Source organism: Bombina bombina, chromosome 4 (assembly GCF_027579735.1).
Source record: "Bombina bombina isolate aBomBom1 chromosome 4, aBomBom1.pri, whole genome shotgun sequence".
Taxonomy (NCBI): domain Eukaryota; kingdom Metazoa; phylum Chordata; class Amphibia; order Anura; family Bombinatoridae; genus Bombina; species Bombina bombina.
This window is the reverse complement of record NC_069502.1, coordinates 398,823,337-398,851,213: the sequence shown is the minus strand read 5'-3', so window position 1 is coordinate 398,851,213 and position 27,877 is coordinate 398,823,337. Positions and strand designations below refer to the sequence as shown.

Below are 27,877 nucleotides of genomic sequence, written 5' to 3'. Positions count from 1 at the left end.
GAGAGAGAGCGAGAACGAGAGAGAGCGAGAACGAGAGAGAGCGAGAACGAGAGAGAGCGAGAACGAGAGAGAGCGAGAACGAGAGAGAGCGAGAACGAGAGAGAGCGAGAACGAGAGAGAGCGAGAACGAGAGAGAGCGAGAACGAGAGAGAGCGAGAACGAGAGAGAGCGAGAACGAGAGAGAGCGAGAACGAGAGAGAGCGAGAACGAGAGAGAGCGAGAGAACAAGAACGAGAGAGAGAGCGCGAGAACAAGAACGAGAGAGAGAGCGCGAACGAGAGAGAGAGCGCGAACGAGAGAGAGAGCGCGAACGAGAGAGAGAGCGCGAACGAGAGAGAGCGAGAACGAGAGAGAGCGAGAACGAGAGAGAGCGAGAACGAGAGAGAGCGAGAACGAGAGAGAGCGAGAACGAGAGAGAGCGAGAACGAGAGAGAGCGAGAACGAGAGAGAGCGAGAACGAGAGAGAGCGAGAACGAGAGAGAGCGAGAACGAGAGAGAGCGAGAACGAGAGAGAGCGAGAACGAGAGAGAGCGAGAACGAGAGAGAGCGAGAACGAGAGAGAGCGAGAACGAGAGAGAGCGAGAACGAGAGAGAGCGAGAACGAGAGAGAGCGAGAACGAGAGCGAGCGAGAACGAGAGCGAGAACGAGAGAGAGAGAGAGAGCGCGAGAACAAGAACGAGAGAGAGAGCGCGAGAACAAGAACGAGAGAGAGAGCGCGAGAACAAGAACGAGAGAGAGAGCGAGAACAAGAACGAGAGAGAGAGCGAGTGAGAACGAGAACGAGAGAGAGCGAGAACGAGAGAGAGCGAGAACGAGAGAGAGCGAGAACGAGAGAGAGCGAGAACGAGAGAGAACGAGCGAGAGCGAGAACGAGCGAGAGCGAGAGAGAGCGAGAACAAGAGAGAGCGAGAACAAGAGAGAGCGAGAACAAGAGAGAGCGAGAACAAGAGAGAGCGAGAACAAGAGAGAGCGAGAACAAGAGAGAGCGAGAACAAGAGAGAGCGAGAACAAGAGAGAGCGAGAACAAGAGAGAGCGAGAACAAGAGAGAGCGAGAACAAGAGAGAGCGAGAGCAAGAGAGAGCGAGAGAGAGCGAGAGCAAGAGAGAGCGAGAGAGAGCGAGAGAGAGCAAGAGAGAGCGAGAGAGAGCGAGAGAGAGCAAGAGAGAGCGAGAGAGAGCAAGAGAGAGCAAGAGAGAGCGAGAGCAAGAGAGAGCAAGAGAGAGCAAGAGAGAGCAAGAGAGAGCGAGAGCAAGAGAGAGCAAGAGAGAGCAAGAGAGAGCAAGAGAGAGCAAGAGAGAGCAAGAGAGAGCGAGCGAGAGAGCAAGAGAGAGCGAGCGAGAGAGCAAGAGAGAGCGAGCGAGAGAGCAAGAGAGAGCGAGCGCGCGCGAGAGAGAGAGCGCGCGAGAGAGAGAGCGCGCGAGAGAGAGAGCGCGCGAGAGAGAGAGCGCGCGAGAGAGAGAGCGCGCGAGAGAGAGAGCGCGAGAGAGAGAGAGAGAGCGCGAGAGAGAGAGAGAGAGCGCGAGAGAGAGAGAGCGCGAGAGAGAGAGCGCGCGAGAGAGAGAGCGCGCGAGCCCGAGAGAGCGCGAGAGAGAGAGAGCGCGAGAACAAGCGCGAGAGCGAGAGAACGAGCGCGAGAACAAGAACGAGAGAGAGAGAGAAAGAGCGAGCACGAGAGAGAGCGAGCACGAGAGAGAGCGAGCACGAGAGAGAGCGAGCACGAGAGAGTGCGAGCACGAGAGAGTGCGAGCACGAGAGAGTGCGAGCACGAGAGAGAAAGAGAGAGAGAAAGAGAGAGAGAAAGAGAGAGAGAGAAAGAGAGAGACAGCGAGAACGAGAGAGAGAGAGAAAGAGAGAGACAGCGAGAACGAGAGAGAGCGAGAACGAGAGAGAGCGAGAACGAGAGAGAGCGAGAACGAGCGAGAGCGAGAGAACAAGAGCGAGAGCGAGAGAGAGCGAGCGCAAGAGAGAGAGCGAGCGCAAGAGAGAGAGCGAGCGCAAGAGAGAGAGCGAGCGCAAGAGAGAGAGCGAGCGCAAGAGAGAGAGCGAGCGCAAAAGAGAGAGCGAGCGCAAAAGAGAGAGCGAGCGCAAAAGAGAGCGAGCGCAAAAGAGAGAGCGAGCGCAAAAGAGAGAGCGAGCGCAAAAGAGAGAGCGAGCGCAAAAGAGAGAGCGAGCGCAAAAGAGAGAGCGAGCGCAAAAAAGAGAGAGCGAGCGCAAAAGAGAGAACGAGAGCAAGAGAGAGAACGAGAGCAAGAGAGAGAACGAGAATAAAAAAAATTAGATATAATAGATTTATCTATGATAGTGGCAGAGAGATTAAAAAGAATGTGGACCTTTTAGCAGATGATACAAAAATTGTAACAAAGATATTTTTAAAAAAAAATACATAAAAATCGAAAATTGGACAAATAATTGTAATCTAAAATGTAACCGTACAAAGCATACATATGCATTAGGATGCAAAAACCTAAAGTTCAATCATATATCCAACTGTAACAATAGTATAAAACAAAAGAAAAACGGGACTCAGAAGTTATAAGAAAAGGTTTGAAATTTGTCAAACAATGTAGTAGTGTCAGCAGGTAAGGAAAGAGCGATGCTTAACCCCTTAACGACCAACGACGTATGGGGTACGTCCTGCAAAAAAATGCAGTTAATGACCAAGGACGTACCCCGTACGTCGTTGGTCTTTGAAAGCAGTGGAAGCGATCCTGATCACTTCCAACTGCTTTCATGTTATAGCAGTGATGCCTCGATATTGAGGCATCCTGCTATAACATTTTTTAGCCGTCCGATGAAGAGAGAGCCACCCTGTGGCCCTCTCTGCATCGGCCATCAATGGCCATGTTCGTTGGTGGGAGCTGATCCAGGGAGGCGGGTGGGCGGCCATCGGTGGGGAAGGGGGGCGAGATTGAGTGCGTGCGCGCGAGTGCACGGGAGCGCGTGCGTGCACGGGAGCGGGTGAGCGCGCGGGCGGGTGGGAACCCTACACTATGGAACAAATGTTAAGTGGTACACGGTGGGAGAGAGGGTGGGAACATTACAAATTAACTTGTAATTTAACGATCTGGGAGGGTGGGAGGTTGGGGGTTGAGGGGGGGCAGCTACCCTACAGAAAATATAATTTTTAAAATAATAAACTGTTATAAAAAACATTTTATTTCAAACTGGCGCATAATAAGGCCGAGAGGGGGGTTAGAGAGCTGTTTGGGGGGGATCAGGGAGGTTGGGGGCTAAGGGGGGATCCTACAGAGCAGAATTATCTCTTTTTTTTTTTTTTTTTTTTAAATCCCCCAAAAAAACTCTTATTTTAGTACTGGCAGACTTACTGCCAGTACTTAAGATGGCGGGGACAATTGTGGGGTGGGGGAGGGAAGAGAGCTGTTTGGGAGGGATCAGGGGGTGTGATGTGTCATGTGGGAGGTTGATACCTACACTAAAGCTAAAATTAACCCTGCAAGCTCCCTACAAGCTCCCTAATTAACCCCTTCAATGCTGGGCATTATACACGTGTGGTGCGCAACGGCATTTAGCTGCCTTCTAATTACCAAAAAGCAAAGCCAAAGCCATATATGTCTGCTATTTCTGAACAAAGGGGATCCCAGAGAAGCTTTTACAACCATTTATGCCATAATTCCACAAGCTGTTCGTAAATAATTTCAGTGAGAAACCTAAAATTGTGAAAAATGTAACGCTTTATTTTTATTTGTTAGCATTTGGCGGTGAAATGGTGGCATGAAATATACCAAAATGGGCCTAGATCAATACTTTGGGTTGTCTACTACATTATACTAAAGCTAAAATTAGCAAGCTTCCCAATTAACCCCTTCAATGCTGGGCATAATACATGTGTGGTGCGCAGTGGCATTTTGGGGCCTTCTAAATACCAAAAAGCAATGCCAAAGCCATATATGTCTGCAATTTCTGAACAAAGGGGATCCCAGAGAAGCATTTACAACCATGTATGCCATAATTGCACAAGTTGTTTGTAAATAATTTCAGTGAGAAACCTAAAGTTTGTGAAACAATTTGTGAAAAAGTGAACAATTTTTTGTATTTGATCGCATTTGGTAGTGAAATGGTGGCATGAAATATACCAAAATGGGCCTAGATCAATACTTTGGGATGTCTTCTAAAAAAAAATATATGCATGTCAAGGGATATTCAGGGATTCCTGAAAGATATCAGTGTCCCAATGTAACTAGCGCTAATTTTGAAAAAAACATAATTTATGCTTACCTGATAAATTTATTTCTCTTGTAGTGTAGTCAGTCCACGGGTCATCCATTACTTATGGGATTATATCTCTCCCCAACAGGAAGTTGCAAGAGGATCACCCAAGCAGAGCTGCTATATAGCTCCTCCCCTCACATGTCATATCCAGTCATTCGACCAAAACAAGACGAGAAAGGAGAAACCATAGGGTGCAGTGGTGACTGGAGTTTAATTAAAATTTAGGTCTGCCTTAAAAGACAGGGCGGGCCGTGGACTGACTACACTACAAGAGAAATAAATTTATCAGGTAAGCATAAATTATGTTTTCTCTTGTTAAGTGTAGTCAGTCCACGGGTCATCCATTACTTATGGGATACCAATACCAAAGCTAAAGTACACGGATGATGGGAGGGACAAGGCAGGAACTTTAAACGGAAGGAACCACTGCCTGAAGCACCTTTCTCCCAAAAATAGCCTCCGAAGAAGCAAAAGTGTCAAATTTGTAAAATTTTGAAAAAGTGTGAAGTGAAGACCAAGTTGCAGCCTTGCAAATCTGTTCAACAGAGGCCTCATTTTTAAAGGCCCAGGTGGAAGCCACAGCTCTAGTGGAATGAGCTGTAATTCTTTCAGGAGGCTGCTGTCCAGCAGTCTCATAGGCTAAACGTATTATGCTACGAAGCCAAAAAGAGAGAGAGGTAGCCGAAGCCTTTTGACCTCTCCTCTGTCCCGAGTAAACGACAAACAGGGAAGAAGTTTGACGAAAATCTTTAGTTGCCTGTAAATAGAACTTCAGGGCACGGACTACGTCCAGATTATGCAAAAGTCGTTCCTTCTTTGAAGAAGGGTTAGGACATAATGATGGAACAACAATCTCTTGATTGATATTCCTGTTAGAAACCACCTTAGGTAAAAACCCAGGTTTAGTACGCAGAACTACCTTGTCTGAATGGAAAATCAGATAAGGAGAATCACAGTGTAGGGCAGATAACTCAGAGACTCTTCGAGCCGAGGAAATAGCCATCAAAAACAGAACTTTCCAAGATAACAGCTTAATATCAATGGAATGGAGGGATTCAAACGGAACACCTTGAAGAACTTTAAGAACTAAGTTTAAGCTCCACGGCGGAGCAACAGTCTTAAACACAGGCTTAATCCTAGCCAAAGCCTGACAAAAAGCCTGAACGTCTGGAACATCTGCCAGACGTTTGTGTAACAGAATAGACAGAGCAGAAATCTGTCCCTTTAATGAACTAGCAGATAAACCCTTTTCTAAACCCTCTTGTAGAAAGGACAAAATCCTAGGAATCCTAACTTTACTCCATGAGTAACTCTTGGATTCACACCAATATAAGTATTTACGCCATATTTTATGGTAAATTTTTCTGGTAACAGGTTTCCGAGCCTGTATTAAAGGACCAGTCAACACATTAGATTTGCATAATCAACAAATGCAAGATAACAAGACAATGCAATAGCACTTAGTCTGAACTTCAAATAAGTAGTAGATTTTTTTATAACAAATTTCAAAGTTATGTATATTTCCACTCCCCTTGTACCATGTGACAGCAATCAGCCAATCACAAATGCATATACGTATAGTCTGTGAATTCTTGCACATGCTCAGTAGGATCTGGTGACTCAAAAATTGTAAATATAAAAGACTGTGCACATTTTTTTTAATGGAAGTAAATTGGAAAGTTGTTTAAAATTACATGCTGTATCTGAATCATGAAAATTTTAATTTAACCTGAGTGTCCCTTTAAGGTATCAATAACTGAGTCCGAGAAGCCACGCTTTGATAGAATCAAGCGTTCAATCTCCATGCAGTCAGCCTCAGAGAAATTAGATCTGGATGGTTGAAAGGACCCTGAATTAGAAGGTCCTGTCTCAGCGGTAGAGACCATGGTGGACAGGAAGACATGCCCACTAGATCTGCATACCAGGTCCTGCGTGGCCACGCAGGTGCTATCAGAATCACCGATGCTCTCTCCTGTTTGATCTTGGCAATCAGCCGAGGAAGCAGCGGAAATGGTGGAAACACATAAGCCATGTTGAAACCCCAAGGGGCTGCTAGAGCATCTATCAGCGCCGCTCCCGGGTCCCTGGACCTGGATCCGTAGCAAGGAAGTTTGGCATTCTGTCGAGAAGCCATGAGATCCAGTTCCGGTTTGCCCCAACGATGAATTAGTTGAGCAAAGACCTCCGGATGAAGTTCCCACTCCCCCGGATGAAAAGTCTGACGACTTAGGAAGTCCGCCTCCCAGTTCTCCACGCCTGGGATATAGATCGCCGACAGGTGGCAAGAGTTGGACTCTGCCCAGCGAATTATCTTTGATACTTCCAACATCGCTAGGGAACTCCTGGTTCCCCCTTGATGGTTGATGTAAGCCACAGTCGTGATGTTGTCCGACTGAAATCTGATGAACCTCAGTGTTGCCAACTGAGGCCAAGCTAGAAGAGCATTGAATATCGCTCTTAATTCCAGAATATTTATTGGGAGGAGTTTCTCCTCCTGAGTCCACGATCCCTGAGCCTTCAGGGAGTTCCAGACTGCGCCCCAACCTAGAAGGCTGGCATCTGTTGTTACAATCGTCCAATCTGGCCTGCGAAAGGTCATCCCTTTGGACAGACGGAGTCGAGAAAGCCACCAGAGAAGAGAATCCCTGGTCTCTTGATCCAGATTTATTAGAGGGGACAAATCTGAGTAATTCCCATTCCACTGACTGAGCATGCATAATTGCAGCAGTCTGAGATGCAGGCGCGCAAATGGTACTATGTCCATTGCTGCTACCATTAAGCCGATTACTTCCATGCACCGGGCTACTGACGAGTGTGGAATGGAATGAAGGGCACGGCAAGCATTTAGAAGTTTTGATAACCTGGCCTCCGTCAGGTAAATCTTCATCTCTACAGAATCTATAAGAGTCCCTAAGAAGGGAACCCTTGTGAGTGGTAATAGAGAACTCTTTTCCACGTTCACCTTCCACCCATGCGACCTCAGAAATGCCAGAACTATCTCTGTATGAGACTTGAAAGTTTGAAAACTTGATGCTTGTATCAGAATGTCGTCTAGGTACGGAGCCACCGCTATGCCTCGTGGTCTTAGTACCGCCAGAAGTGAGCCCAGAACCTTTGTAAAGATTCTTGGGGCCGTAGCTAACCCGAAGGGAAGAGCTACAAACTGGTAATGCCTGTCTAGGAAGGCAAATCTTAGATACCGATATTGATCCTTGTGAATCGGTATGTGAAGGTAGGCATCTTTTAAGTCCACTGTGGTCATGTACTGACCCTCTTGGATCATGGGTAGGATGGTTCGAATAGTTTCCATTTTGAATGATGGAACTCTTAGGAACTTGTTTAGGATCTTTAAGTCCAAGATTGGTCTGAAGGTTCCCTCTTTCTTGGGAACCACAAACAGATTTGAATAAAATCCTTGCCCTTGTTCCGACCGTGGAACTGGGTGGATCACCCCCATTAATAAGAGGTCTTGTACACAGCATAGAAACGCCTCTTTCTTTATTTGGTTTGCTGATAACCTTGAAAGATGAAATCTCCCTTGTGGAGGAGAAGCTTTGAAGTCCAGAAGATATCCCTGAGATATGATCTCCAACACCCAGGGATCCTGGACATCTCTTGCCCAAGCTTGGGCAAAGAGAGAAAGTCTGCCCCCCACTAGATCCGTTTCCGGACAGGGGGCCCTTACTTCATGCTGTCTTAGGGGCAGCAGCAGGTTTTCTGGCCTGCTTGCCCTTGTTCCAAGACTGGTTGCCTTTCCAACCCTGTATGTAACGAGTAGCAGTCCCTTCCTGTTTTGGGGCGGAGGAAGTTGATGCTGCTCCTGCCTTGAAATTACGAAAGGCACGAAAATTAGACTGTTTGGCCTTTGATCTGGCCCTGTCCTGAGGAAGGGAGTGACCCTTACCTCCAGTAATGTCAGCAATAATTTCTTTCAAGCCGGGCCCGAATAAGGTTTGCCCTTTGAAAGGAATATTAAGCAATTTAGATTTAGAAGTTACATCTGCTGACCAGGATTTAAGCCATAGCGCTCTGCGCGCCTGGATGGCGAATCCGGAGTTCTTAGCCATTAGTTTGGTTAAATGCACCACGGCATCCGAAACAAATGCATTAGCTAGCTTAAGGGCTTTAAGCTTGTTCATAATCTCATCCAATGGAGCTGTGCGAATAGCCTCTTCCAGAGACTCAAACCAGAATACCGCCGCAGCAGTGACGGGCGCAATGCATGCAAGGGGCTGTAATATAAAACCTTGTTGAACAAACATTTTCTTAAGGTAACCTTCTAATTTTTTATCCATTGGATCTGAGAAAGCACAACTATCCTCCACCGGGATAGTGGTACCCTTGGCTAAAGTAGAAACTGCTCCCTCCACCTTAGGGACCGTCTGCCATAAGTCTTGTGTGGTGGCGTCTATTGGGAACATTTTTCTAAATATCGGAGGAGGGGAAAAAGGCACACCGGGTCCATCCCACTCCTTGCTAATAATCTCTGTAAGCCTTTTAGGTATAGGAAAAACGTCAGTACACACCGGTACCGCATAGTATTTATCCAGCCTACATAATTTCTCTGGGATTGCCACTGTGTCGCAATCATTCAGAGCCGCTAACACCTCCCCTAGCAATACACGGAGGTTCTCAAGCTTAAATTTGAAATTTGAAATTTCTGAATCCGGTCTCCCCGGATCAGATCCGTCACCCACAGAATGAAGCTCTCCGTCCTCATGTTCTGCAAATTGTGACGCAGTATCGGACATGGCTCTCGTGTCATTGGCGCGCTCTGTCCTAAACCCAGAGCTATTGCGCTTGCCTCTTAACTCAGGCAAATTAGATAATACTTCTTTCATAACATTAGCCATATCATGCAAAGTGATTTGTAAGGGCCTTGATGTACTTGGCGCCACAATCTCACGCACCTCCTGAGCGGGAGGCGAAGGTACTGACACGTGAGGAGAGTTAGACGGCATAACTTCCCCCTCGATGTCTGGTGATAATTTCTTTACCGGTAAAGACTGACTTTTATTTAAAGTAACATCAATACAATTGGTACACAAATTTCTATTGGGCCCCACATTGGCTTTTAAACATAATGAACAAGTAGATTCATCTGTATCAGACATGTTTAACAGACTAGCAATGAAGGCTAGCAAGCTTGGAAAAAAGAAAAAAAAAAAAAAAAAAACGTCAGTGAATTTACAAGCAATATGAAAAAACGCAGCAGCGCTTTTAAAAACCCAATTGAAATAACAATGAACTAATTCAGTTATAGCCAACAATTTTAACAATAAATGTATGAATTTAGCAGAGGATTGCACCCACTAGCAAACGGATGATTAACCCCTCAATACCCACAACCGGATAATCAATTTTAGATTTAACGTTTTTCTCACAGTCAAACACACTGTCACAGGTCTGCTGTGACTGATTACCTCCCTCAAAATTGAATTTTGAAGACCCCTGAGCTCTCTGGAGACGTCCTGGATCAAGGAGGAAAAGGCAGGAAGACTGTGCTAGAATTTTATCTGCGCAACAAGGCGCTAAAAAAGGCCCCTCCCACTCATATTACAACAGTGGGAGACCTGTTACAACGGTTTCTATGCAGAAATAAACATTAGCCATGTGGAAAAAAATTATGCCCAAAAAGATTTATCACCAAAAGATTATAGTCCCTAGAAAATAAATCAACTGCACATACATTTAACAGCCTGATACCAGTCGCTACTACTGCATTAAAGGCTGTACTTACATCATATGGGTAACGGCAGTGTTTTCTTAGTCAATTCCATTCCTAGAAAATATTATACTGCACATACCTCATTTGCGGAGGACCCCGCATGCTATTCCCCTTTCTGAAGTTACCCCTCCTCAGAATGCGCGAGAACAGCCAGTGGATCTTAGTTACGTCTGCTAAGATCATAGAAAACGCAGGCAGATCTTCTTCTTCAAAATACTGCCTGAGAGAAAAAACAGCACACTCCGGTGCCATTTTAAAATAACAAACTTTTGATTGAAGAATTAAGTAAAAAACTCCTGTCTCCTCTCACAACCTCCTTTGTTGAGACTTGCAAGAGAATGACTGGATATGACATGTGAGGGGAGGAGCTATATAGCAGCTCTGCTTGGGTGATCCTCTTGCAACTTCCTGTTGGGGAGAGATATAATCCCATAAGTAATGGATGACCCGTGGACTGACTACACTTAACAAGAGAAAAGTGGTTTGGAAATAGCAAAGTGCTACTTGTATTTATGGCCCTATAACTTGCAAAAAAAGCAAAGCACATGTAAACATTGGGTATTTCTAAACTCAGGACAAAATTTAGAAACTATTTAGCATGGGTGTTTTTTGGTGGTTGTAGATGTGTAACAGATTTTGGGGGTCAAAGTTAGAAAAATTGTGTTTTTTTCCATTTTTTCCTCATATTTTATAAATTTTTTTATAGTAAATTATAAGATATGATGAAAATAATGGTATCTTTAGAAAGTCCATTTAATGGCGAGAAAAAACGGTATATAATATGTGTGGGTACAGTAAATGAGTAAGAGGAAAATTACAGCTAAACACAAACGCTGCAGAGATGTAAAAATAGCCTTGGTCCCAAAGGACAGAAAATGGAAAAGTGCTGTGGTCCTTAAGGGGTTAAAGGGACACTGAACCCAATTTTTTTTTCTTCCATGATTCAGATAGAGCATGCAATTTTAAGCAACTTTCCAATTTACTCCTATTATCAATTTTTCTTCATTCTCTTGCTATTTTTATTTGAAAAAGAAGGCATCTAAGCTAAGGATATTAGAAAGGATAAAGTATGAAGCAATGTTAGCAATTCCTTTAGGTGCTCGCTGCCAGCCCCGGTTCTCCAAAACCGTGTATAGAAGCAGAACGTGTTGGCGCTGTGTCACCTCCAGGGAACCAAGCTGACCACGTCCTCTGAGTCAACCTTGTTGCTTTCACCTCCAAAATAAGCAGCTTCGGGTTTTATTTAAAATACAGCTCAACGCATTTCGGCTAAAAGAAGCCTTTATAAAGAGCATAACGTTAAAACAATTTCTGGAACAAAATGGTATTTCAAATAAAACCTGAAGTTTCACCTGAAGACACCTTTGTGATGATTTTAATAAAAACAGAATTTATGCTTACCTGATAAATTACTTTCTCCAACGGTGTGTCCGGTCCACGGCGTCATCCTTACTTGTGGGAAATATCTCTTCCCCAACAGGAAATAGCAGAGTCCCAGCAAAGCTGTCCATATAGTCCCTCCTAGGCTCCGCCCACCCCAGTCATTCGACCGACGGACAGGAGGAAAAAAACAGGAGAAACTATAGGGTGCCGTGGTGACTGTAGTTAGAGAAAATAATTCATCAAACCCGATTAAAAAAACAGGGCGGGCCGTGGACCGGACACACCGTTGGAGAAAGTAATTTATCAGGTAAGCATAAATTCTGTTTTCTCCAACATTGGTGTGTCCGGTCCACGGCGTCATCCTTACTTGTGGGAACCAATACCAAAGCTTTAGGACACGGATGAAGGGAGGGAGCAAATGAGGTTACCTAAACAGAAGGCACCACGGCTTGCAAAACCTTTCTCCCAAAAATAGCCTCTGAAGAAGCAAAAGTATCAAATTTGTAAAATTTGGCAAAAGTGTGCAGTGAAGACCAAGTCGCTGCCTTACATATCTGATCAACAGAAGCCTCGTTCTTGAAGGCCCATGTGGAAGCCACAGCCCTAGTAGAGTGAGCTGTGATTCTTTCAGGAGGCTGCCGTCCGGCAGTCTCGTAAGCCAATCGGATGATGCTTTTAAGCCAAAAGGAAAGAGAGGTAGAAGTCGCTTTTTGACCTCTCCTTTTACCAGAATAGACGACAAACAGAGAAGAAGTTTGTCTGAACTCTTTTGTAGCTTCTAAATAGAATTTTAGAGCACAGACTACGTCTAAATTGTGTAACAAACGTTCCTTCTTTGAAACTGGATTCGGACACAAAGAAGGTACAACTATCTCCTGGTTAATATTTTTGTTAGAAACAACCTTTGGAAGAAAACCAGGCTTAGTACGCAAAACAACCTTATCTGCATGGAACACCAGATAGGGAGGAGAACACTGCAGAGCAGATAACTCAGAAACTCTTCTAGCAGAAGAAATAGCAACCAAAAACAAAACTTTCCAAGATAACAACTTAATATCTATGGAATGTAGAGGTTCAAACGGAACCCCTTGAAGAACAGAAAGAACTAGATTTAAACTCCAGGGAGGAGTCAAAGGTCTGTAAACAGGCTTGATCCTAACCAGAGCCTGAACAAATGCTTGAACATCTGGCACAGCTGCCAGTTGTTTGTGTAATAAGACCGATAAAGCAGAAATCTGTCCCTTTAGAGAACTCGCTGATAATCCTTTATCCAAACCCTCTTGAAGAAAGGAAAGGATCTTAGGGATTTTGATCTTATTCCATAAGAATCCCTTGGATTCACACCAGCAGATATATCTTTTCCATATTTTATGGTAAATTTTTCTAGTTACCGGTTTTCTGGCTTGAACTAGCGTTCAATTTCCAAGCCGTCAGCTGGAGGGAGACCAGATTTGGATGTTCGAATGGACCCTGTACAAGAAGATCCTGTCTCAAAGGTAGCTTCCATGGTGGAACCGATGACATATTCACCAGGTCTGCATACCAAGTCCTGCGTGGCCACGCAGGAGCTATCAAGATCACCGAGGCCCTCTCCTGCTTGATCCTGGCTACCAGCCTGGGAATGAGAGGAAACGGTGGAAACACATAAGCTAGGTTGAAGGTCCAAGGCGCTACTAGTGCATCCACTAGAGTCGCCTTGGGATCCCTGGATCTGGACCCGTAGCAAGGAACCTTGAAGTTCTGACGAGACGCCATCAGATCCATATCTGGAATGCCCCATAATTGAGTCAACTGGGCAAAGATCTCCGGGTGGAGTTCCCACTCCCCCGGATGGAATGTCTGACGACTCAGATAATCCGCCTCCCAGTTTTCCACACCTGGGATGTGGATCGCAGATAGGTGGAAGGAGTGATCCTCCGCCCATTTTATTATTTTGGTCACTTCTTTCATCGCCAGGGAACTCCTTGTTCCCCCCTGATGATTGATATAAGCAACAGTCGTCATGTTGTCTGATTGGAATCTTATGAATCTGGCCTTTGCTAGTTGAGGCCAAGCCCTGAGAGCATTGAATATCGCTCTCAGTTCCAGAATGTTTATCGGGAGAAGAGACTCTTCCCGAGACCATAGTCCCTGAGCTTTCAGGGATTCCCAGACCGCGCCCCAGCCCACTAGACTGGCGTCGGTCGTGACGATGACCCACTCTGGTCTGCGGAAGCTCATTCCCTGGGACAGGTGGTCCAGGGTTAGCCACCAACGGAGTGAGTCTCTGGTCTTCTGATATACTTGAATCACTGGAGACAAGTCTGTATAGTCCCCATTCCACTGTTTCAGCATGCACAGTTGTAATGGTCTTAGATGAATTCGCGCAAAAGGAACTATGTCCATTGCTGCAACCATCAACCCTACTACTTCCATGCACTGAGCTACGGAAGGACGAGGAATAGAATGAAGAACTTGACAAGCGTTTAGAAGTTTTGACTTTCTGACTTCTGTCAGGAAAATCCTCATTTCTAAAGAATCTATTATTGTTCCCAAGAAAGGAACTCTTGTCGACGGAGACAGGGAACTTTTTTCTATGTTCACCTTCCATCCGTGAGATCTGAGAAAGGCCAGAACGATGTCTGTGTGAGCCTTTGCAAGAGACGACGCTTGTATTAGAATGTCGTCCAAGTATGGTACTACTGCAATGCCCCTTGGTCTTAGAACCGCTAGAAGGGATCCGAGTACCTTTGTGAAAATCCTTGGAGCAGTGGCTAACCCGAATGGGAGGGCCACAAACTGGTAATGTTTGTCCAGAAAGGCGAACCTTAGGAACTGATGATGTTCTTTGTGGATAGGAATATGTAGATACGCATCCTTTAGATCCACGGTAGTCATAAATTGACCTTCCTGGATTGTGGGTAGAATCGTTCGAATGGTTTCCATTTTGAACGATGGTACTCTGAGAAATTTGTTTAGGATCTTTAAATCCAGAATTGGTCTGAAAGTTCCCTCTTTTTTGGGAACTACAAACAGATTGGAGTAAAATCCCATTCCTTGTTCCGCCGTTGGAACTGGGTGTATCACTCCCATCTTTAACAGGTCTTCTACACAATGTAAGAATGCCTGTCTCTTTGTTTGGTTTGAGGATAAGTGAGACATGTGGAACCTTCCCCTTGGGGGTAGTTCCTTGAATTCCAGAAGAGAACCCTGAGAAACTATTTCTAGTGTCCAGGGATCCTGAACATCTCTTGCCCAAGCCTGAGCAAAGAGAGAGAGTCGGTCCTCTACTAGATCCGGTCCAGGATCGGGGGCTACTCCTTCATGCTGTTTTGTTAGCAGCAACAGGCTTCTTGGCCTGCTTACCCTTGTTCCAGCCTTGCATTGGTTTCCAGGCTGGTTTGGTTTGAGAAGCATTACCCTCTTGTTTAGAGGATGCAGAGTTAGAGGCCGGTCCGTTCCTGAAATTGCGAAAGGAACGAAAATTAGACTTATTCTTGGCTTTGAAAGGCCTATCTTGTGGGAGGGCGTGGCCCTTTCCCCCAGTGATGTCTGAAATAATCTCTTTCAATTCTGGCCCAAAGAGAGTCTTACCCTTGAAGGGGATATTAAGCAATTTTGTCTTGGAAGATACATCCGCTGACCAAGACTTTAGCCAAAGCACTCTGCGCGCCACAATTGCAAACCCTGAATTTTTCGCCGCTAATCTAGCTAGTTGCAAAGCGGCATCTAAAATAAAAGAATTAGCCAACTTGAGTGCGTGAACTCTGTCCATAACCTCCTCATACGGAGTCTCTCTACTGAGCGACTTTCTAGTTCCTCGAACCAGAACCACGCTGCTGTAGTGACAGGAACAATGCACGAAATGGGTTGCAGGAGGTAACCTTGCTGTACAAAAATCTTTTTAAGCAAACCCTCCAATTTTTTATCCATAGGATCTTTGAAAGCACAATTATCCTCGATAGGAATAGTAGTGCGCTTGTTTAAAGTAGAAACTGCCCCCTCGACCTTAGGGACTGTCTGCCATAAGTCCTTTCTGGGGTCGACCATAGGAAATAATTTCTTAAATATAGGAGGGGGGACAAAAGTTATGCCGGGCTTCTCCCACTCCTTATTCACTATATCCGCCACCCGCTTGGGTATAGGAAAAGCGTCAGGGTGCACCGGAACCTCTAGGAACTTGTCCATCTTGCATAATTTTTCTGGAATGACCAGGTTGTCACAATCATCCAGAGTAGATAACACCTCCTTAAGCAGTGCGCAGAGATGCTCTAATTTAAATTTAAATGTCACAACATCAGGTTCTGCCTGTTGAGAAATTTTACCTGAATCTGAAATTTCCCCATTCGACAAAACCTCCCTCATGACCCCTTCAGATTGGTGTGAGGGTATGACAGAGCAATTATTATCAGCGCCCTCCTGCTCTACAGTGTTTAAAACAGAGCAATCACGCTTTCTCTGATATGCAGGCATTTTGGATAAAATATTTGCTATGGAGTTATCCATTACTGCCGTTAATTGTTGCATAGTAATAAGCATTGGCGCGCTAGAAGTACTAGGGGCCTCCTGCGTGGCCAAAACTGGTGTAGACACAGAAGGAGATGATGTAGAACTATGTCTACTCCCTTCATCTGATGAATCATCTTGGGCAACTTTACTATCTGTGGCAATACTGTCCTTACTTTGCTTGGACGCTATGGCACAATTATCACACAATTTTGAAGGGGGACACACATTGATCTTCAAACATAGCTTATCTGAAGGTGCAGACATGTTAAACAGGCTTAAACTTGTCAAGAAAATACAAAAAAACGTTTTAAACAAAACCGTTACTGTCTCTTTAAATTTTAAACAGTGCACACTTTATTACTGAATATGTGAAAAAGTATGAAGGAATTGTTTACCAAATTTTCACCACAGTGTCTTAAAGCATTCAAAGTATTGCACACCAATTTTCAGAGCTTTAACCCTTAAAATAAAGAAACCGGAGCCGGTTACAGTTTTAACCCCTCTACAGTCCCAGCTACAGCCTTTGCTGCGACTTTACCAAACCCAGGAGGGAATACAATACCAAATGAAGCCTTCTAGGAACTTTTCCAACTACTTTCAGATCCTCACACATGCATCTGCATGTCTTGCTCTCAAAAGAAACTGCGCAGTAATGGCACGAAAATGAGGCTCAGCCTACAACTGGGAAGGACCTTCCTGACTGGAAAGGTGTCTAACACAGTGCCTGACGTTAAAAAACGTTCCCCAAGCTTATAAGTGTGAATTAAAAGCATAAACATGTATAAAATGCCCAAATAAAGCAATCGATTTTGCCCATAAAAGTGTCTACCAGTTTTATAGCCCATATTAAGCCCTTTATTCTGTTTGAGACTAAGAAAATGGCTTACCGGTCCCCATGAGGGGAAATGACAGCCTTCCAGCATTACACAGTCTTGTTAGAAATATGGTTAGTCATATGGCTAGTCATACTGTTTCCCCCAACTGAAGTTACTTCATCTCAACAGTCCTATGTGGAAACAGCAAACGATTTTAGTTACTGTCTGCTAAAATCATCTTCCTCTCACAAACAGAACTCTTCATCTTTTTCTGTTTCAGAGTAAATAGTTCATACCAGCACTATTTTAAAATAACAAACTCTTGATAGTAGAATAAAAAACTACAACTAAACACCACATACTCTTAACCATCTCCGTGGAGATGTTGCCTGTGCAACGGCAAAGAGAATGACTGGGGTGGGCGGAGCCTAGGAGGGACTATATGGACAGCTTTGCTGGGACTCTTTGCCATTTCCTGTTGGGGAAAAGATATTTCCCACAAGTAAGGATGACGCCGTGGACCGGACACACCAATGTTGGAGAAAGCCTTATTTTAACAGCAATCTTGTGAGTATAACCAGTTTGTGCATCTACCACACTGTATGAAATCTGCTACACTATTGTGAGCTCTTTTATTTTGGAGGTAAAAGCAACAAGGTTGACTCAGAGGACGTGGGCAGCTTGGTTCCCTGGAGGTGACACAGCGCCGCCACTTTCAATCTAAGCTAAGGAGCCAGCCAATTTTTGGTTCAGACCAATGGACAGCACTTGTTTATTTGTGGGTGAATTTATCCACCAATCAGCAAGAACAACCTAGGTTGTTCACCAAAAATGGGCCGGCATCAAAACTTACGTTCTTGCTTTTTAAATAAAGATACCAAGAGAATGAAGAAAATGTGAGAATAGGAGTAAATTAGAAAGTTGCTTAAAATTACATGCTCTATCTGAATCACGAAAGAAACAATTTGGGTTCAGTGTCCCTTTAATTTGCTTGTAAAATGTATTAGCAGAACAAAAAGTACACTTCTTCACAGAGTACTAGTTAAGGATCATCTGTATTGCGTACAGTTCTGGAAACCAAAAAGCAGTGTTCTCCAGTAGCTGGGTGGGGGCAGTGTAATACTTTATATTATAACATTTTCTGCTATCCCAAGCACAAATTAAATGCATAATTTGGCATACGTTTTGTAATGATAATCTGTGCATGAAGTATTGAAAACATTTTAATATTAGCTAATTTAAGCATTATAGTGGCTAACATTTTAGCCGGGTGGTCAGTAAATTCAGCTGGGCGGTGCAACCATTGAAAATGTCCTGGGGATGTGCATGTTCCTGAGCAAGAATACAAAGAGAACTATGCAAGAATATTGGAATGTTGTTTAAAATGCCATACCCATTTTAATCCATTTGTTTAAATTCTGAGTCTCTTGTCCCTTTAAGTAACAAAAATGCACTGGTTTTCTTAAAGCAGAGACAGGATTCACAGTGGGCAGAAAGAGACGGAATCTTGGTGCAGTCATCTCTCTCTTGCTCTCTACATCCATAGCACAAAGTAACACTAATCTGAAGACACTGCATACACTGTGAAGCAGTCTCTAAATTGCATGTACCAAACATTTAAAAGGGACAGCAAAACACAGAAGGATAGAAAAGCAGGGAAAATAAGGGAACACAAATAGACCAATTATCCAGATTTTTAAGGTACCTTCCAAAGCATGAACACATCATTCAAAAATGTAGATGAGAGCATAATAGCACAGGGAACCACGCTAGCTAGAGACCTCCCAAAACTATCCTGCAGGATCCCAATATACTGGTAACAGTCAAAGGGATATCAGCTGTATGCAGGGTGTCTTATGTTGGGACCTCTTTCAAGGTCACATGTGGGGTCTAATAATGATCAGGCAGTTGCATGGACCATTGTAGTGGTGACAAGTAGTTGGAGACGAACCTTTTTTCATCTGTACAACATAAACAAATATTTTTCCTAGTGTATAAACTGACTCAAGCAAAAAAAGGGAAGGGGTACATACAGGCTTGGGGATGGCCACCACCTTAGACTTCTAGCAAACCTTTGTACCTACTATAAGATACACACACACAACATATTATACTGGATGATACCTAAATATTATGGGCTCCTTAATTTGTGGGCTATTACATTTTCAACACCTTCTATATTTTGTTTAAAATAAAATATATATTTACCTTAGAGGAAATGATGCGGTTGTCTGCAAACTTTTGGGGAACGTAATGACCATGCTGTGGAAATCTATTCGCGACATAAACCGTTCGTGTTTCACTGTGATTTGGTGGATCACAACCCTAAATTAAAAAGAAACATAGAAACTAATTATGAGTTTAATGGGAAAAATAATGAATCACAAGTTTTCAACAAAATATAAAAATAACGTTATTTCAGAACAAAAATTCACAATGTAACTATAGCTTACAATACCAAACTTTTAAATATACAGTATTCAATATTTTTCCCATACTTTTTAAATTATTATCAGTTATTTCACCTTCAAAATGATGGAAGTGACATAGAAAAAAAACTAAATGTATGCTTACCTGATAAATGTATTTCTTTCCGGACATGGAGAGTCCACAACGTCATTCCAATTACTAGTGGGATATTCAACTCCTGGGCAGTAGGAGGAGGCAAAGAGCACCCCAGCAAAGCTGTTAAGTGTAACTGCCTTACCCATATACCCCCCAGTAATTCAGCCGAAGGAAATGGAAAGGAAGAAACACAAGGGTGAAAAAGGTGCCTGAGGTTTACTCAAAAAACTGTAGAATTATAATCCAAAAAAAGGAGGGCAGGGTTATGGACTCTCCATGTCCGGAAAGAAAGAAATTTATCAGGTAAGCATACATTTTGTTTTCTTTCCTATGACATGGAGAGTCCACAATGTCATTCCAATTACTAGTGGGAACCAATACCCAAGGTTGAGGACACGGAATGAACAGGGAGAGAGAAAAAGGCAGGAGGACCTAAACAGAAGGCACCACCGCTTGAAGAACCATTCTCCCAAAAGAGGCCTCAGCAGAGGCAAAAGTATCAAATTCGTAGAATTTGGAAAAACTATGCAGAGAGGACCATGTAGCTGCCTTGCAAATCTGATCCACAGAAGCTTCCTTTTTGAAAGCTCAAGAGGAGGAGACAGCCCTAGTTGAATGAGCCGTAATTCTCTCAGGAGGCTGCTGTCCAGCAGTCTCATAAGCCAAACGAATCAAACTTCTCAACCAGAGACAGAGTAGAAGTGGCCTTCTGACCCTTACGCTTTCCAGAGAAAACCACAAACAGGGCAGAAGAATGCCGGAAATCTTTAGTGGCTTGTAAGTAAAATTTTTGAGACCGCACAACATCCAAGTTATGTAAAAGACGTTCCTTATTAGAAGAAGGATTAGGACAAAAAGAAGGAACAACAATTTCCTGATTAATGTTTCGATCCGACACCACCTTAGGGAGAAACCCCAATTTAGTACGAAGGACCGCCTTATTTGAATGAAAAATAAGATACGGGGACTCATACTGCAGAGCTGAAAGTTCAGAGACTCTGCGAGCGGAAGAAATAGCAAGGAGAAACAAAACCTATATCAAAAGCATGCATTGGCTCAAACGGAGCCTGCTGCAAAACATTAAGAACTAGGTTAAGGCTCCACGGGGGAGCAACAGGTTTAAACACAGGCCTGATTCTAACCCAGGGCCTTAACAAAAGCCTGAACATCTGGTAAGTCTGCCAGACGTTTGTGCAAAAGGATAGATAACGCAGAAATTTCACCCTTTATGATACTGACCGATAAACCCTTATCCAGGCCATCCCGAAGAAAAGACAAAATCCGGGGAATCCTCACCCGGCTCCAGGAGAACCCCTTACATTCACACCAATAAAGATAGTTACGCCATATCTTATGGTAAATCTTGCGAGTAACCGGTTTTCGAGCCTGAATAATAGTTTCAATGACCGCTTCAGAAAAACCACGTCTAGACAGAATTAGGCGTTCAATCTCCAAGCAGTCAGCTTCAGAGAATCTAGGTTTGGATAGAGGAAAGGACCCTGAATTAGAAGGACCTTCCTCAGAGGTAACCTCCAAGGAGGTAGAGATGACATCCGAACCAGATCCTGCAAGGCCATGCAGGAGCTATTAGGATCACTGATGCTCTCTCCTGTTTGATACTAGCAATGACTCATGGAAAACAGATATGCCAGAGAGAACATCCAAGGAACCGCTAGAGTATCTATCAGAACGGTCTGAGGATTTCTTGACCTTGAACCGTACTTTGGGGTTTTGGCGGGACGCCATCAGATCCAACTCTGGAACCCCCTACTTGAGGGATATCTGATAGAACACTTCTGGATGAAGAGCCCACTCCCCAGGATGAAAGGTGTCTGCTTAGAAAATCTGCTTCCCAGTTGTCCACTCCTGGAATGTGGATGGCAGATAAGACAATCATGGGCTTCCGCCCACTGCAGAATGCGAGTCTCCTCCTTCATGGCAAAGGAACTCTGAGTCCCTCCCTGGTGGTTGATGTAAGCCACTGAGGTGATGTTGTCTGATTGGAATCTTATAAACCGGACCAACGACAGTTGAGGCCACGCTGATAGGGCATTGAAGATAACTCAACTCCGAGATGTTTACGGAAGCAAGGACTCTTCCGAGGACCACTGAGCCTTTAGAGGGCCCCAAACAGCTCCCCAGCCTGACAGGCTGGCTTCCGTAGTCGCAATTTCCCAGGAAGGTCTCAGAAAGCAAGTGCCTCGAGACAGATGTTCCTGTGACACCCACCATGAGAGAGAGTCTCTTGTTAGAGGGTCCAGACTTTATCCTCTGTGATAAATCAAAATAATCTCTGTTCCATTGACGGAGCATACAAAGTTGCAGTGGTCGAAGTTGCAAAAAAGGAATGATGTCCATGTATGCCACCATCACACCAATCACCTCTATGCATTGCGCCACAGATGGACGAAAGGCAGACTGGAGAGAAAGGCAGGAAGCAAGAATTTTGGTTTTTCTGATTTCCGTCAGAAACACCTTCATGGACAGGGAATCTATTATAGTCCCTAGGAAACGCACTCTGGTAGATTGAACAAGATAACTTTTTTCCAAAATTCCCCTTCCACCTATGGTAACGTAGAAAAGACAACAGCATCTCTGTATGAGATTGGACTAGTTTAAAGATGACGCCTGGAACCAAGATGTCGTCCAGATAAAGCGTCCCAACAATTCCATGGGATCTGATCACAGCCAATAGCACCCCCAGAACCTTTGTGAATATTCTGGGAGCCATGGCCAGACCAAATGGAACTGCAACAAATTGGAAGTGCTTGTCCAGAAAGGCAAACCTCAGATACTGATAGTGTTCCCTGTGAATGGGAACATGAAGGTATGCGTCCTTCGGGTCTATGGTCGCCATAAACTGACATTCCGGTACCAAAGGAAGAATGGAACAAATAGTTTCCATCTTGAAGGACAGAACCCTGAGGAATTTGTTGAGACACTTGAGGTCTAGAATGGGCCGAAAAGTTCCCTCCGTTATGGGAACCACAAATAGACTTAAATAGAATCCTAGACCCTGTTCTGTTAGAGAGACAGGAACAATAACTCACAGAGAGTATAGGTCTTTCACGCAGTTTAAGAAGGCCTCCTTCTTTATTTGGTTTGAGGATAGTCTTGACAGGAGAAATCTGCCCCTTGGAGGGCAAGACTTGAATCTCATTCTGTAACCCTGGGAAACTATGTCCACCGCCCAAGGGTCTGGGACATTGGGTATCTAGGCTTGACGAAAAAGAGAAAGACTGCCCTCCCACCTGATCCACACTGGAATCGGGGGAGGAACCTTCATGCTGATTTAGAGTCAGCAGAAGGCTTTTTGTTTTGTTTTCCCTTGTTCCAGGGACTGGTTGGATTTCCAAGAGGATCTGGGTTGATCTGGTTTTGAAGAGGAAGAGGAGGACTTTTTGTCCCTTAAAGTTACGAAAGCAACAAAAATTAAAAGTCTGACGACCTCTAGGTCTATTCTTCTTGTCCCGATGGTAGGAAATATCCCTTTCCACCTGTAATCTCTGAAAGGATCTCCGCCAGACCAGGTCCAAACAGAGTCTTTCCCTTGTAAGGTAAAGCCAACAGCTTGGCCTTAGAAGAGACATCGGCCGACCAAGATTTTACCACAGAGCCCTGTGGGCTAGTACTGTGAGCTAGACATCTTAGCTCCCAGACTAATTATCTGCATATTAGCATCACAGATAAAGGTATTGGCCAATTTTGGAGCTGTGATCCTATATTGGATCTCCTCTACTGTAGTTTCCTCTGTAATAAGATCAGACAATGCATCGCACCAATAAGATGCAGCTCCCGCAAACGTAGCAATACTCGCTGCTGGTTGCTATTGTAACCCTGATGGATGTACATCTTTTTTAAATAAGCCTCTAGTTTCTTGTCCATAGGGTCCTTAAAAGAGCAACTATCCTCTATAGTAATCAGTGCTTGATGAATATGTTCAAAACTTAGGAGCCAGTAAGAATATTTAGGAGCCAGGCATATTTTTAGGAGCCAGACAGTTGGATTTGTATATAGATATATGGAAAATAACCCAAAAAGTTAGGAGCCAGGGGTAAAAATCTAGGAGCCTGTGGCTCCCAGGCTCCTGGGGTTTGTCGAGCCCTGATAGGGAATGGTAGTTCTCTTAGCAAGAGTAGAAATAGCTCCTACTTTAGGAACAGTGCGTCAGGAGTCACGAATAGAGTCAGCAACAGGAAACATCTTTTTAAAAACAGGGGAAGAAGAAAAAGGAACCCCTGGCTTATCCCATACTTGAGCAATTAATTTCAGACATCTTCCTTTGAACAGGAAAAAACCTCCTCAGAAGATGGGAAATCAAACTCTATCCATATTAGAAGACTTTGTGGGGTTGACAGCAACCGAAGGTTCAGAGACGTCTAAAGTAGCTAAAACCTCCTTTAATCGTAACCGGAGGTGTTCAAGCTTAAATCTAAAATTAACATCTTCAGTTGCTGGAAATTTTTCTGCTAAAGTAAGAGTCTGAGATCTCACTTTCAGAAACTACTGAAGTATTCTCCTCATCAGACATCTGAGACAAAATGGCTAATGCAGACCTAGTCAGAAGCCTTACCATCAGGCAGATGCTTAGAATTTCTCTTACGCTTAACCGATGAAGGCAAAGCTGACAAAGCCGTTGTTACTGCAAAAGAAATTTTAGCGGCAAAATCCCCAAGTCAATAAACACCCCCAGGTGGTTGAGAGGACACCGAAGGCGCAGTATGAGAAACATTTAAGGCTTGGGACGTTTGAGGAGAAAGCTGAGGCATGTCACGCACAGCATTATCCTGAGAGACAGTTGGCTCAGAAGAGTCATTTATCCTTAAATTTTAAAGTTTTAGCTAAACAAGAGGAGCAAAATTGCATAGGAAGAACAATTTGGGCCTCTAAGCATAATAAACATTTATCCAGAGATGGACTGACTCTGTTCAGAGTCCATGCTATGGAGTTAAAAGGTCCCACTAGTAAAATGAAAATATGTAAAAAAAAAAAAAAATATATATCAAATTAATTATTTAGGGTGTAGAAGATGAAAAATAAACATCAAAAGACGCTATTTGAAAAAATCCTTAGATTGCCTGAGGCTCCTACCAGCCAAGAGAGAGACACCCCAATAGTAAGAGGGAAAAAACGGAACTCCTTGTAGAGATTTCCTCTCCTCTTAGACGATCCGGGTAGAAGATAAACTCTAAGCAGACGCAAGAAAACTTCTAGCTGGAGATCATCTGCTCTGAAGCAAAAGATCGCTATTGTCCTCAAATGCTCCGCTCCGTAAAACCGGAAGTGTGGGCCAATATTAACTGTGCAATTATTTTATTCGGTGAAAAAAAATGTGCAAAAGTGCCTGATAGTTTAAAAAAACGGCTTTCCCGTTTTTAAGCACCAAGAAAATAAGCCCACAAGAGTTATCCTGGCTATTAGCAATAAAAATAAACCTCCCATCATAGATTATCCAAGGTGCCTGCTCATACTGTAATAAGTGCCATACTGTATTTAAGTCAAATATTGTGTCCCCAATATGAATCCTTAAACTATAAGGATTATTATGTCCCAGAAAGGATCAGAAAATGAAGATTAATCAGTTAAGTGCTGTTGCCCTTCTGTACCTAGAAGGCAAAAGCACTTACCTTAGATCCAATTGCATGATAAATGCTGATCCTTAGGTGTGGCAGGTACATCACTCCCTGTCATGGACCAGTAGGGAAAAAAAGAACAGAGTAACCAACTCTGGCTTTCTACAAAGGGGTAGCAAAGTGTTAAAAGTAAAGCAAAGACTTCCTCACCACTGCTAAAAGCCACCACTACTCTTACTCAAGACAGAGATTGACGTGGACACAGATAGACCCCAATCCTGGCTTGCAGGGAAAAGTACCCATAAAAGGATTAAATATCTTCAGACACTAACTTCACACATCTATGTGTAATCTAAGTATTGCAGAGGGCCTATATAAACAGCTCTACCAGGCTTTGCTAGACAACTCTGCAGCAGATCCTCTGCTGTGTTAATTGCAAAAAATGTATTATATGTGGTTTATTTAAATGGCCATAAAGGAGCAACACCAAAATGCCCTAATGTGCTATTTTTTTATTGGACTATTGCTTAAACATAATTACGGTTTTCAACCCCCTCAAAAGGGCTAAACAGAGTCAGCTTTGATCCAGAAATGCATTACTGATATGAATATAACAGCTTAGCCAATCAGGAGCAGCATAATTACGTAACTGTCAGTAACTGGCTGTGTCCAGCTCAGGGAAAGCATAACATTTTATTATTGCACTACTAGGAAAAAATAAATATGATTAACCACAGCAAAGGTGTTAGGCAGGGATCCTCTGCAGGGATTAAACACACAGATTTGCAGGGTCAGTAGTGCTAAAATGACATGCTCTACCGACTGTACGTATCATTTCTATATTATAAAGGTCCTTTAATATACAGATACAGGAGGTATTGATACCCTTACTTTAAAAGGAGCAGAAACTCTTACTCGTAAAAGCTTATAACCTAGAGTGGTGCTCTGCTAACCAAGGAGATAGGTTGCTACCAACTGTTCCTCTAAACTTCACATTCCTCCTTGCTGTCATACTTTATTTATTTATTCATTCATTCTGGGGCCACTTTCCCAGAGTACACCTAGGAATATATAATAATGTGCAGGGGTTGTGTAAATGATGGATAAGAGGTCCCTGAAGTTGAAATATTTCTGCTACATTAAACTGTGTGTGTTGTGTTTAAGTAAGTTCTACAGTGTATTTTATCCAATTTAAATTTTAAGAAAACAAACTACTTTTAATCAATGCATTACCTCAATTGTATTTGGAATATTGGACTTTTAAATGTTTAAGTAACATTATCTAATAATTCCCCATGCATTTTCTTATGATTTGGTTTCATTTATATAACGACGTACTTAGCACTGAACTTGAAGGGGGTTGTCTTATGGTCATTTTGATACAGCTGAATTGTAGTGTACTGAAATGGTGATTAACCCCTATTACATATTTTTTGCAAAATTTGTCAAGCCTGATCAAAAGGATGTGATGACATGGTGTGGCGTCCAGGAAGAGAGAGAGTCTGACTCGTTTCACGCCCACTAGTGGCGCTCCAGAGGCAGAACTTTTTTTTATTTTCTGAGATTTTTTTTCTGCACACACACACATTGTGTGTGTATATATGTGTATATATATGTATATATACAGGTGGCCCTCGTTTTACAACGGTTCAATTTACACCGTTTCAGAATAACAACCTTTTTTCCCAGTCATGTGACTGCTATTGAAAAGCATTGAGAAGCAGTGCATTTATTAAAATAGCCAGTAGGTGGAGCTGTCCGCTTGTGTTGCAGCAAAGCCAAGCAAGCTGAAATTAAAGGGACACTGTACCCAAAAATTTTCTTTCGTGATTCAGATTGAGCATGAAATTTTAAGCAACTTTCTAATTTACTCTTAGAATCAAATTTTCTTCATTCTCTTGGTATCTTTATTTGAAATGCAAGAATGTAAGTTTAGATGCCGGCCCATTTTTGGTGAACAACCTGGGTTGTCCTTGCTGATTGGTGGATAAATTCATCCACCAATAAAAAAGTGCTGTCCAGAGTACTGAAACCAAAAAAAAAGCTTAGATGCCTTCTTTTTCAAATAATGATAGCAAGAGAACGAAGAAAAAATGATAATAGGAGTAAATTAGAAAGTTACTTAAAATTGCATGCTCTTTCTGAATTACAAAAGAAAAAAATTGGGTACAGTGTCCCTTTAATCAATTTAACCAGACCTAAGCTATCAAGCAGATTTCAAAGGAACAAGATCTTCCTGTCTATAAATCAGTCCAGATTGGAATGCATAGAAAGAACTGTTTGCATAAAAATGCAAGTGAAGTCTGTGTTGTGTGATTATTTTATTAGGTTTATAATGCTGTTTAGCATTTAAAGTCTTCATTTCAAAGCTTTAAAAATAATGTATCAGGTGTTACTTATGACAATTTTGAGAGGGGCCTGGAACCTATCTCCTTCACTTCCCATTGACTTACATTATAAATTGGGTTTCAATTTACAACCGTTCCTTCTGGAACCTAACCCCGGCGTAAACTGAGGGCTACATATATATATATATATATATATATATATATATATATATATATATATATATAATATATATATATTATATATATATATATATATATATATATATATATATATATTATGGGTATGTCCTTGGACTGCAAAACTATACAAATTTTGTTGACAATTTTAAATGCTTTTAAAATATTTTTTTTGTAGATTTTAAAATTTAGTAATTGTGGATATACAATATGCATATATAAAATATATAAAATGATTTGTCCCTTTAAAACACATGAAATAGTAGCTGTATGAATGTTAGAATGTTTTGCTTTTCAAATGTGTCAAAATTAATACTTCTCTACAAAATGCTAAAGGCTTCTTTCAATGAGAAGTGTAAATAATTTATGTCTTTATTTCAAAATACAGATGTCAAAAACCCGGATATTTCAGAACATGGAACCATAATCATGATTTCCTCACACTAAATGTAAGATATAAAGCAATAGTGAAGGACAGTTTTGCAAGTTTGTTACAGTGTTACTAAGCATACAGCAGTTAAAAGAGAAAAAAACTACTGTATTACTAAATCAATTTATATTTGACATT

The 27,877-nt window shown here is 42.8% G+C and overlaps 1 protein-coding gene across 1 annotated transcript in view; it reads right to left on the bottom strand.

Annotated features, from left to right (window-relative positions):
• The window catches only part of ATP11B (ATPase phospholipid transporting 11B (putative)), a gene marked incomplete in the record, with an annotated part of 701,724 nt that overhangs the window by 583,541 nt on the left and 90,306 nt on the right, over nucleotides 1–27,877 (bottom strand). The window contains 1 exon segment of the mRNA XM_053710175.1: nucleotides 18,855–18,971. Coding sequence (XP_053566150.1) covers nucleotides 18,855–18,971 — 117 coding nt within the window.